This window comes from Papilio xuthus, unplaced genomic scaffold, assembly GCF_000836235.2.
Source record: "Papilio xuthus unplaced genomic scaffold, Pxut_1.1 DF828952.1, whole genome shotgun sequence".
Lineage (NCBI taxonomy): Eukaryota > Metazoa > Arthropoda > Insecta > Lepidoptera > Papilionidae > Papilio > Papilio xuthus.
The window spans coordinates 3326024-3337287 of NW_013529697.1; the positions used below are offsets into that span (position 1 = coordinate 3326024).

The 11264-nt window shown below is 31.5% G+C and overlaps 2 protein-coding genes across 3 annotated transcripts; one reads left to right on the forward strand and one right to left on the reverse strand.

Annotated features, from left to right (window-relative positions):
• Window positions 1-2265: 2265 nt before the first annotated feature.
• mRpL48 (mitochondrial ribosomal protein L48) lies at window positions 2266-4074 on the reverse strand. 2 transcript variants are annotated; one of them, NM_001312441.1, is given in 6 exon segments: window positions 2660-2713; window positions 2716-2869; window positions 3192-3294; window positions 3529-3662; window positions 3766-3876; window positions 3959-4051. In NM_001312441.1, coding segments are annotated over 6 exon segments (561 nt in total). In that variant the 5' UTR covers window positions 3986-4051; the 3' UTR covers window positions 2660-2681.
• A 247-nt stretch (window positions 4075-4321) lies between these two features.
• Window positions 4322-6562, forward strand: Tom70 (translocase of outer membrane 70). The gene is made up of 2 exons (XM_013324962.1): window positions 4322-5942; window positions 6329-6562. The coding sequence occupies exons 1-2, from the start codon at window positions 4450-4452 to the stop codon at window positions 6480-6482; spliced, it is 1647 nt and encodes a 548-aa protein (XP_013180416.1). The 5' UTR covers window positions 4322-4449; the 3' UTR covers window positions 6483-6562.
• Window positions 6563-11264: the final 4702 nt, after the last annotated feature.

Below are 11264 nucleotides of genomic sequence, written 5' to 3' on the forward strand. Positions count from 1 at the left end.
ATAAAAGGAATGGCCATAAGGTTTTTCATTATGTATTTATAGTAATAAAATTGCAGTGTCTGTGAGAAATATCGAGAAAAAAATGATATTTTGTAAGCCTGGTGTATTTGCGTTGTTAACAACGAAAAAATAAATTCTAAAATTTTTGTCTGTCTGTTTAGCAAGGCCGCGTTTCTGCTCGCTCCGAGTAATCTGGAACGGCTGGACCAATTTCGACGGTGCTTTAACGGGAAGGTAGTCGATGCATGCAGGCTAGGTACTTTTTAAATTTTAGTAATATATCAATAGTGAATGATGTTAAAATACTAATTTTCCAACGGCATTTTATAAATTAATAAATGGATGGACAATTTTTTGGTACTTTGCTAAATGTAAAGATGTTTTATTATGTATAATTATATAAAAAATATTATATTACAACGACTTCAATTAAAAGATACGAAGTTGTAATTAAGTATAAAATATGCAAAACGGACAAAAATATTCAAAGACACATTGTGTAACGTTGTTTATAATTAGCATACATTTAGTTCAAGACAATGAATACATTTACCGCAAAACTACGCTTGTGGTTTCGAGTATAAGGTACATCTAGACACTTTGGATTTCTTTATTAGCACCTAAGTACTAATTATTTATTAAGTTCAGACTACCAATAATCACGGCTTAAACCTAATGACTTATATCGAACTCATTCCCAGATAGTAAAATTTTTTCTATTTTTTTTAGGGACTTATGTTCTGTTGAACATGTCAGTCGCATAACATTCAACTTAGGAGCTAATTCCAGATAGTAATGTTAGAGAATATTATGACACCTACACATCGTACCTATAAATAAAAGTATAGATTACGGCGGACTGTGCGCTAAATGTCCATACACGGAAGCAATTGCCTACAATTAAACAAGATGTGTATGTAATGTGGATATTGCGAAACGCGCTAGGTAACATCAAAGATAAAATCTAGGATTTCCAAGACCAAAATTTGATTTCTCCCTTATTTATTACATAGAAGATTACTGCACATAGCCATTTTATTGAATTTAATTTATTAGAAGATAACTGAATACCTAAAAGTTTTGTAAGGCTCCACAAAGTCGTCAGAATTCAGTGACAAATAGAAAACGATGGTAGAAAAAACATTGACTATGTTATTTTGTTGTCAGTCTTGAGATCGCGATCCCCTGCTTCGCAAATCACAAACTTGGATATTGGATACTGTACGAACACTTAAAATAATATAGCTTACTCATCAGTTTAACGCTTGTTCTTCATTATCATTACTTAGCTTCAATAGATGTGGTTATTTCGCATCGAGTAGGACTAGGGTGTGCCTAACGACAATGAGACAGGTGTGCGCCCTGAATACTTATAGCTTGAAGATACCTGTTTCAAAATAACTCTAAACACACACTTTACATCGCCGATTGGCGGGTCACGGGCGATGACGCTTCTTTAATGATTAAATGTTTGTTATTGAGAATACTTGAGGCAATTTAAATAGTTAAAGTAATTGATTATTGATAATTTTCGACTCCGGTATTTTATTTTAAGGATTGTTTCCCAACTATGTATACTACTAATAGATAAGGTTGATTCTCGAATTAAATGTTGCAAAATCCAAAAGTCTGCTGTGAACGACAACGAAGGGGACGCATAGATATTAGGTATTTACCTAATATCTATGCGTCCCCTTGTTTCTTCTTCTTGTCCCCATGTGTTTTGTTGTTTACGTACGTTAATTTTTAACGTACGTAAACAACAAAACACATAACAGGGGGGGGGGGTACTTTTCATTATGGCCATTAGTACTAACGTATCTATGACATAGTATGTTATTGATATTTACGAAGGCTCTATTGTTTCATTTGTAAATTTATTAACAGCAATCAAAGCGTAACTTTAGCTTTATGCGTTTACTTTGTGTTGCAAGCAAAAGTGCAGAGGTTCGTTGGCGGGAAAGGCGTACAGACAGACTATTACATGAATATGATATCGTTGCTCAAATCTTGTTTCGCCTCGCGTTAAAAATTACGAAATCTGTACACAGTTGATACACATTCATTCTAAAGTTCGCTATTGCCGGTGCTACTATGTGATTATCATTTTGCACAATGCTTTAATCTTAGTCTAATGGTTTTTGTGTGTAAGCCTTGTGCACTTAACTTGTAGACGACATAAGCTACAAGATTTGACTAAAGAATTTTTGAATTATTCACCTAATCACACATAAAAGTTAGCGTAATTTATATAAAGTAATACTCATTTTAAAAATTACATTTAATTTAACTTGAAATTAGATGTAAATACAGATTGTTTTGTGTTTTTACACAATCATTTCTTCCGAGACAAGAAAGAAGGGTCTACCTTAGTCCACAAGAGTCAAATTATCTATTTAAACAACGGACAAGGGAATTTGTAGTCCTAAGATCTCTGAAGAATAAATATGTGACTTATATGCATTCAAATATAAATAATATCATATGCACAGATGCGAATAGATATACATACATAAAATATACCAATTACCTACTAGGGTGTAGAAAACAGGGTAAGAGATGGAATTTTATTTTCAATAAGTATAAGTTACTACTACTATAATAAAATATATATGTATAACTATTAATAATATATTTACTACTTATAATTATTTAAGCAATTAATTTATTTTTTCTTTTTACTATCTTGACGGCTTCCACCCATGCCTTCCAGTTGTTGTTTAAGATCTAAGAGCTCAGTATCAGGTACATAACGAATTTCCTCATGATCTACAGTATGTTCATGGACATTCAAAGTACAGCCTTCTGGTAAGTATGCTCTGGCTATCCGAAGTAAAGTGCCCAACGCCCATGCTGGTACATCCACTACCTATTAAAAATAAATGAAAAAAAGAACACACACATTGTATAAACTCACAATTTAAAATTTTACCTAACACCTATAAAAAAGTCATTAAACTTGGTCTGATTAGGATCTCTAATCATTATTATAAGTTTGTTAACAACGCCATCTATCTCCCACTAAATACATAACACACACAATACATAACTAAAGTGTTGCCTGATTTTATTTTTATTTTATGTCAAGTTAAAAAGTTAACTAGAAAAATATTCATGAGGTGCATGGCCATTATCTTCATCTTCTTCTATTTATTGCTTCCTACCTAATAGAAGTAGTAGTTATATATTACCTGGACATTTCTTTCATAAACATTAAGACTGTACTCAGCGTCCACAACAGTGCCTCTTGGTTTATAGCGTTGCACTTTTAATTGCTGTGCAGGAGTTGCCCAACTGAGAAGCAAAAAGTAAAAGATTTAGCTGTTGCCACTTTGTCTAATTTTTAATAACCAATAGCACTTTCAGTATGTAACCACCATTTTAGTTGAAGATAAATTGGAAGAATCAAATAATAGTACTATGGTTATGAAATTGCTAGTCTTTTCTTAGATCTCATGTTTGTATATATTGTATAAATAACATAATCTCATGCTTTATATTCCTGGGGAATAAAAATATGTTGTATACCATTCATCAACTTGTACACCCATTATATCAGCTACACGATGTAGTTCAGCTTGGCATGCTTCTAGCACTGCAAAATCATAACCTTTCAACTGCAAATTTAAACAGTCATACACAGGTTCATCCGGTTCCATGCTCTGAAAAAATCAAAATGTTTTTTATTTTTAATATGACATGAGATCCATTTACGTAAAACATTTTGTTGCAATTTTTTTAAGGGTATTTATTGTCAACACTTACTATTAAATAATCAGGTTCATGCAAGTCGGCTTTGAAACGTTTTTGTTGATTTTGTACAACTGCTGTCGATCTTATAATCTTATTTGTTTTCAATATATGGTTTACTTTACGCTGTAAAAATAAATTGAAATTATAAGTCCCAAAAATAATAATGAAACAAGAAATATTTGAATTGATTATTATGGACACATACTAAAGATGAAATTCTTGAAGAAAACATTTTGTTTTTAATTTAATTTATCACGTAACACTTAAATTAAGCACATTTATAGGTTATTTTTATATTTATAGCCAATAAACAGAACTCAAAATCATATCATAAGTTTATCTCAATGACGTTTAGTAGTGCTGCCATTTGTAAAGCAGTAAGAACAGCAGGAAACAGGAAAGCAGAAGTTGGGGCGTGTGTTTTAAATACAAATAAAAGTGGGTCATCAGCAAACCTCAAATGTAGTTCATGATATCAACATGATATCCTAAAAAATAAATTGTAAATATTAAGAAAAATATTTTTCTTTGGTTTTTAAATGGTAACATTCACCCCCATATTGTCAGATGATGGATAGTGTAATAGGTATTTTAATGCCTTTGTAAAAGCACTGTATTTTAGGTTTTACATCTATTTTATTCTGCATTGTCAAAATAAATGGTGAATCATTAATCGTTCCAATTTCTTCTGAGGATATGGCGTCAACCGGCAGTACCCCTTTTCCTAAATGGCAGTTGGCTATCCTTCTTGGTGCGCCTTTGGCTATCGGCCTAGGTTACCTGTATCTTAGAAACAGATTAGAAGATCCCGAGAAGAAAAAAGTGGCAGATTTAAAGGCAAAAACTACAATATCTTTGGATAATGAAGAAAATAATGCAAAAGTCGCAGAAAGTGCTATCGACCGTGCAATGAAATTAAAGGGTGCCGGGAACAGGGCCTTTCATGCAGGAGAATTCGATAAAGCTATCGCCCTTTACAACGAAGCAATCGAGGCATGCCCTCCGGACCATACTGTTGACTTGGCAACATTTTACCAGAATCGTTCGGCATGCTATGAGAAGCGCGAAATGTGGGAACAAGTGAAGGAAGATTGTACTTTTGCCTTAAAACTGAATGAAAAGTACGTTAAAGCATTCTTACGTCGTTCTCGTGCGGCTGAGAAAAGTGGAGATTTAGTTCTTGCACTTGAAGATGTAACATCAGCCTGTATCCTTGAAAGATTCCAAGTACAAAGTTCTTTGGTCAACGCAGATCGTATTCTAAAAGCATTAGGTAGACAGCATGCTAGGGAGGCACTTGCTAAGCGACAGCCAGTGATGCCATCAAAGCATTTTATAAAGACTTATTTCTCTGCTTTCTCTGAGGAGCCTATTACCAAACATCAATTAGAAGATAATGCTACTGGTGGTTTTGCAAAAGCTAAAAAGGCACTAGATGCTCAAGATTATGAATCAATTGTTGATGCTTGTACTGAAGAATTGGAAGCTGATGGAAAGTACAAATACGAGGCCTTGTTGTTGCGTGCAACATTTTATTTGCTTCTTGGCAGACATGATGAAGCACAGGCTGATCTTGCTAAAGTGATTGACAGTAATGCATCTCTAAAGGTTAAAGTAAATGCTTTAATTAAACGTGCATCCCTCTTTACTCAGTTGGAAAACACTGAGCGTTGCCTGGAGGACTTTGCACATGCTGCCAAATTGGATCCAAGCAACTCGGACATATATCATCACCGTGGCCAAGTATACTTGCTGTTAGAACGAATGGATGAAGCTACAGCTGAATTTGCTAAGGCAGTTGAACTTAACCCTAACTTTTCTATAGCCTACATCCAGAAATGCTATGCGGATTACAGACTTGCTCAGTTACATAAAAATGTTGGTGCACTTACTCAAGTTCGTTCAGATTTTGAGAGGGCTTTAGAAAAGTTTCCAAGATGCGCAGAAGCTTATATTCTTTATGCACAAGTATTATCCGACCAGCAAGAATGGGGCCGAGCTGAATCATTATTTGACTCTGCTTTGTCTGTAGACCCAGATAATGCTGCATTGTATGTTCACAAGGGACTGGTCCAGTTGCAAAAGAACACAGATTTTGATAAAGCTGTCAAGTTAATTAACAAAGCTATTGAAATGGATGAGAAATGTGACTTTGCATATGAAACTCTAGGAACAATAGAAGTGCAAAGGTAAGATGTACTATTTATGTAATTAACTAATATGGGGTACATACAGTTTAAATTTTTTTACAACAGCTTGCATATTTTGACAAATATTTTGTCTAATTGGAATATGATATATGAAGTTGTCTTCATTAGTAGAAGAAAATGTTTTAACTGATATAGCAAAAAATTTCAAAGGTTACATAATGCAATGTTCAAGATTGATTCTCATACATTTGCCAAAAGCTAAATTCTTTGAATTGGTCTGAAATTTGTGCGAGATTATTTACTAGATAACCGTTATCTATATTTTACACTACAATATTATCTCTAATATGTTATCTAAGTTGAGTGGTGTTATTGTAAATCATTGAAATGTTTAATGTTGCCAACAAAAAAATTATATTTTTCAGAGGAAACCTGAGGAGATCGTTGGAACTATTTGAAAAAGCGATCGCACTCGCTAAGACGGAACTGGAAATGACACATTTATTCTCCCTAAAGGATGCTGCGGCTGCACAACTTAAAGTGTCCGAACGCTGGGGTCTCGATTGGACTGTGAGCTAGACCTATCATACATACAAACAAAATGTAACGAGAATAACATTAACTTTTAATTGAAAAATTTTGACCATTTAAAAAAGTAATTTTGAATTCTTGTTGACATTATGTAAAATTTTACCTTGTTAATCAAAGTTTACTATTATATTTCCAGCGTAAATAAATTAGTGCATAGATAATTATTGGATTAAAATACCAATTAATTCAATTGTGGTACAAATTGTAGCTAAGATAATGCAGATTCAAAATTATTTGACGTCTACAAAAATATGTTAAATAACCATTTTGATCATAGGACACCTAATATTTGGTAGCAACTTTTTGTCAAGTTTATAAACAATTAAATCTAATTTAAAAGTTCATATCAAGCTTCTTAGTATGTCGAAATATAGAAATTAGGTAAGAAAAAAAAAACATAAAATTGATAGAAGTAATTTTTTTAGCATTCATTATTCAGACTTCATTAATTCAATAGCCTTCTAAGGCATTTGCTGTATGTCTACAATTTATTGAAATGTCATTGTTAATGTCTTGTCCATTCAATTACATTGCAACAGAATAAAATATAGTAAAAAATAATGCTATTCTCTTAACATGTTGTTTAAGCCGCCGCAAACTCGCCGTCTTTGCAATTTATTTGTGTCATAAATATGTGATTGTTGTGTGACGATTCAACTAATAGAATTGTACCTGTTTTTTCCTTAGAATGTATAAACATAGAAGCACAATATGCAAACACATGAACAAATTATCTTACAAAATTGACTTATTGGTACATTATCCGATTCCGACGTTGGGTTTTTATTAATAACATAATTACTTTTTTTATAAAGTGCCTACATATTAATCTTAGTACTTGAATTTGTTTAAAAAATAGAAAAATAACTAAAAACAGTTCTTTTAAATTCAATTTCTATGACTATGGTACATAATAATTTTAATATTGATAAAAAATATTCCTAAGCAGTTAGGGCTGCAATTTAATTTTTTAAATGTTTTTTTTTGGTAATAAAAGTAAATAAATGAAGTTCTGTGAATGCGAATAAATAGTACTTTTGTGTAAATTTGATAATTGAACGTAACATTCTATGTGAGCTGTTTACTTATTGGTTGATTGTTTTAATTTGTGTGAGTAGAAAAAAAGCTGGTGATACAATAAAGATTTACATGTTAGTACTGATGCACTTTATTTCTTTTTTACAGCTATAGTTATTTCAATTTAAACAAACTGAAATAGCATTTGCCTAGAGCTTAGAATTTTGCCAGAAATATATGTTAAAATCTAAAATGTCAATGAATGAATAATAAACATAACCAAAATTTAAATTTTAAATTCAGTTTGTACTATAAAAAACTATTTTATCTAGTTGAGTTTGCGTTCCATAAAATTACAGAAGTGTTGTCATTTTTGTTTTTTTTACGTGAAGCATAGACGTCCAAGTAAAATAACGAATTACTTATGGTGCATCGAAAATATGTTTTGTTTTAATATAAATATCAGCTCAAATATTTCTTTTATTATGCATACAAACTGCCGATAACACGCTCACAATATTTTAAAGTATTTATGTTACTAGTATTCGTAAGGTTCACGGATATATTCCGTGATTTGGCACATTTGCATTTAAAACTATTTTATTGCATTGGATGTTATGCGTTTATTTTAAATTTTGATAATTGTGTTTATGTAGTTAGTGTATGTATTTCTGAACGAATTGTCTTGTAGATGGAAAATTGTACATTGTGCAAAGTATATAAATATATTTATGTAGATAATAATTTATGTATATATTATATATTCCCGATATTTAAATGATAAATGGATCATCGTACACTGTTTCGGTTGTTTAGCTTAAAGTAGTATGTTGTTATAGTGGTAGTTATTATTTGTGGTACGGTAGAAGACTTGTGAATAAACAATACCGGTTACATAGTCAAATATATTTCATTTAATATTTTTACCCTTCATAATTACAGGAGAACAAACCAGATACTATAATTGGGTATTATAAATAAAAATCAGTAAAATAATTACGTAAGTTTCAATCTACCGAACTGATATGACTTCGTTGCGCAATTATTTGAAAATCTATGAATAAAAATTTATGATATTTTTGTCTATGATAAAAACAAAATGGTTTATTTTTATTTCACGGTCGCAAATAATCTTATATGCATTTTTTTCTTGTGAATATTGCGTACAATTGTAAAAAAAAGTTATATAACTCATAGCATAGCTTAGAAAAATACGTTATATGTGTATAGCCCAACAGCGCCTCATATTTCTAAGTTTCACTGTGTAATATGTTGCTCACAAGTATATTTGCTATTTTCGAATCTAAGTAATGAAACTGAAAGTCAAAAATAACAGTTAATTAAAGTAATTGTAATACAGTTTTGTGTTTGTCAAGCAAAGCATAATACAAAGGATTCAGGATTTGAATCTCTTGGAAATTGGCGCAGTGAAGAGCGACATTTGCAAAGCATTTTTTTACATTAATGTTTGTTAAAACAAAGGACTAGAAGAAATACTTCCTGCGAATTCATCAAAAATAAGACTTATTACAATACTTATGAAAATAGTTAGCAGATTTTGTGTTATATTCCTGCGAAATTTAACTTTATTTTAAATCGCCATATCATGTATCCAACTCGTGGGGCTCCTCTACTTAGTTTTAATTTTTATCGTCTCTTGCTAACCTCATTATGTGGTAGGCGGCATGAAATCGTATTGCAAAAAAAAAACGCAATGCGATCTAAGCCTTACGGGTCCGAGAATGACGATCGGATATGTGTCATTGTGTCGGAGAAATTGACCGGAAGTTACGTCACTAGGGATTTTCCCTAATGAGAATCCATTTGGTGCGTGATTACAACGTTGCTTTGTTTAATATTACCCGGTATATGAATGAAAATGTATTAATAATTTTGAAGTATTCGTATAGCTATAACTTATTCGAACACAAACTTTGTAAATATTTGAAGTTGTGATAGTGCTAATGGCCAAGGTAATGTGAGAAAAAAGCGTTTACTTGCTGTACATTTTAGAACTTACAATACTTATGTACCCAATAATAATCTCTTATAAGCATTTTTAACGATTCGCAATAACGTGGTGATTGGTAAAAGAAACAACCGTAAAGGTTTTTATTGAATTACCATTGGTTTCTGAGACCTATATCCCCGATTAAAACATATTATCTCTGTTTTGTCAAAAATGGAAGACAAGGTTGAAGGTATATTTCATACAGATGTTTTTGGTGCCAGAAAACCAGGAATAGTTTGTCAAAGCCATAGGTTTTGACTTTATGTGCTAGGTTTTGCTTATAGCGATGGCTACGTTTGAAAACATTGCTTTGCAAACCCGACTTTTTATTGCAATATAATGTGCGCAGTTTACTTCATTGATAATTGAGAAAAAATTAGAAAAAATTGAACTTGCAAATGTGCGAAATAATAAAATGTCTTATTTTATTTTTTTTTCAATTAATTTAAATATTGCCGGATGTTATTTCTGATGCAATGTGTATGTACTTATGCATTATATGACAAATGCATACATAATCCATTGAAAGCTAATAAGGTATTGTTACTTAATTAATATTAATCCTTATGTGGCAGTCAATTGGGCAATTAAGCGCGCGTATCACGGTCTCCGATTTATTTTTAAAAAGGATTGCATTCCAAATACGTTATATTTGGTGTAAATTAGTAATACATATGCAGAGTAAAAATGCCTGAAGTTGTTAATATCAATGCAGATTGTTTGCAGAGTTTGCAAAAAAAGTTAATGTGAAATAATTTTACTGGACTAACTACGTTGCTCGTTGAACGATGCGTGCGTATATGACGATGTAAGTTGGCTGCGTTACATTACACACGTTTCTCATGTTATTGTGCTTGCATAGTACCTACTTCTGATCGTTGCTATTTTTACCAAAAGAATCCTAAACATTACACACATGTTTTTGTATTAAACAATTAACGTCGGTTTCCATTGCTAGAATACATGCGTTTATGTCTACCGAAGGTGACCGAAATGACAGCATCTGTCAGGTTACACAAAGATTTTATTCAACATTTAGGTATTCTAAAAGTAAGTATTTATAAGTCGATTCTGCCGGTGTATGATAGAAATCGGACGCTAAGTACGGTTTATTTCCTTTTGTGTAGGTAATTTTGATAAAGGATTTTGGGAAAAAAATCCTTGTTTTATTAATATAAACGACATAATATAAGCACTTGGAAATTATGACAAAATATATATGTGAACTTCGACTCTTATTTACATACAATACCGAGTAATGGAACGGTAAAGTTATAAAGAGACATTATGTATTTAAAGAAAAGAAATTCGGAAAGTTGACCTCAATCTTACATGTTTTAATTAACAATGGTAACATAAGTCATTGCGATATCTTTAGCTATTTTCTGTCAAACGAATGAATCTTATCGCTTTAGTGCCAAGTAAATAAACTCAAAAATATTGATAGTATGTGCTATGGGTAAATTTGGGGATTTAAAATTAAACATTTTTAAAATCCATGTTTATAATTTATCAACTACACTTATTTATTGCTAAAACAGACTGTTTTTTTTTTAATTTAATATATTTCATAGAAATAATATTGAGGTATATCAAAATAGCTTTTTATTATCATGTTGTGACGTAATTTTTTTCTGTTATATCTACAAATGCGCATCTTAAAGTTAAAGGACTCAAATATGTCTTGAAAGTTATGGATCGAAATTTTTTTTTACACATACTTAATCGTGAAACTCCTTTGC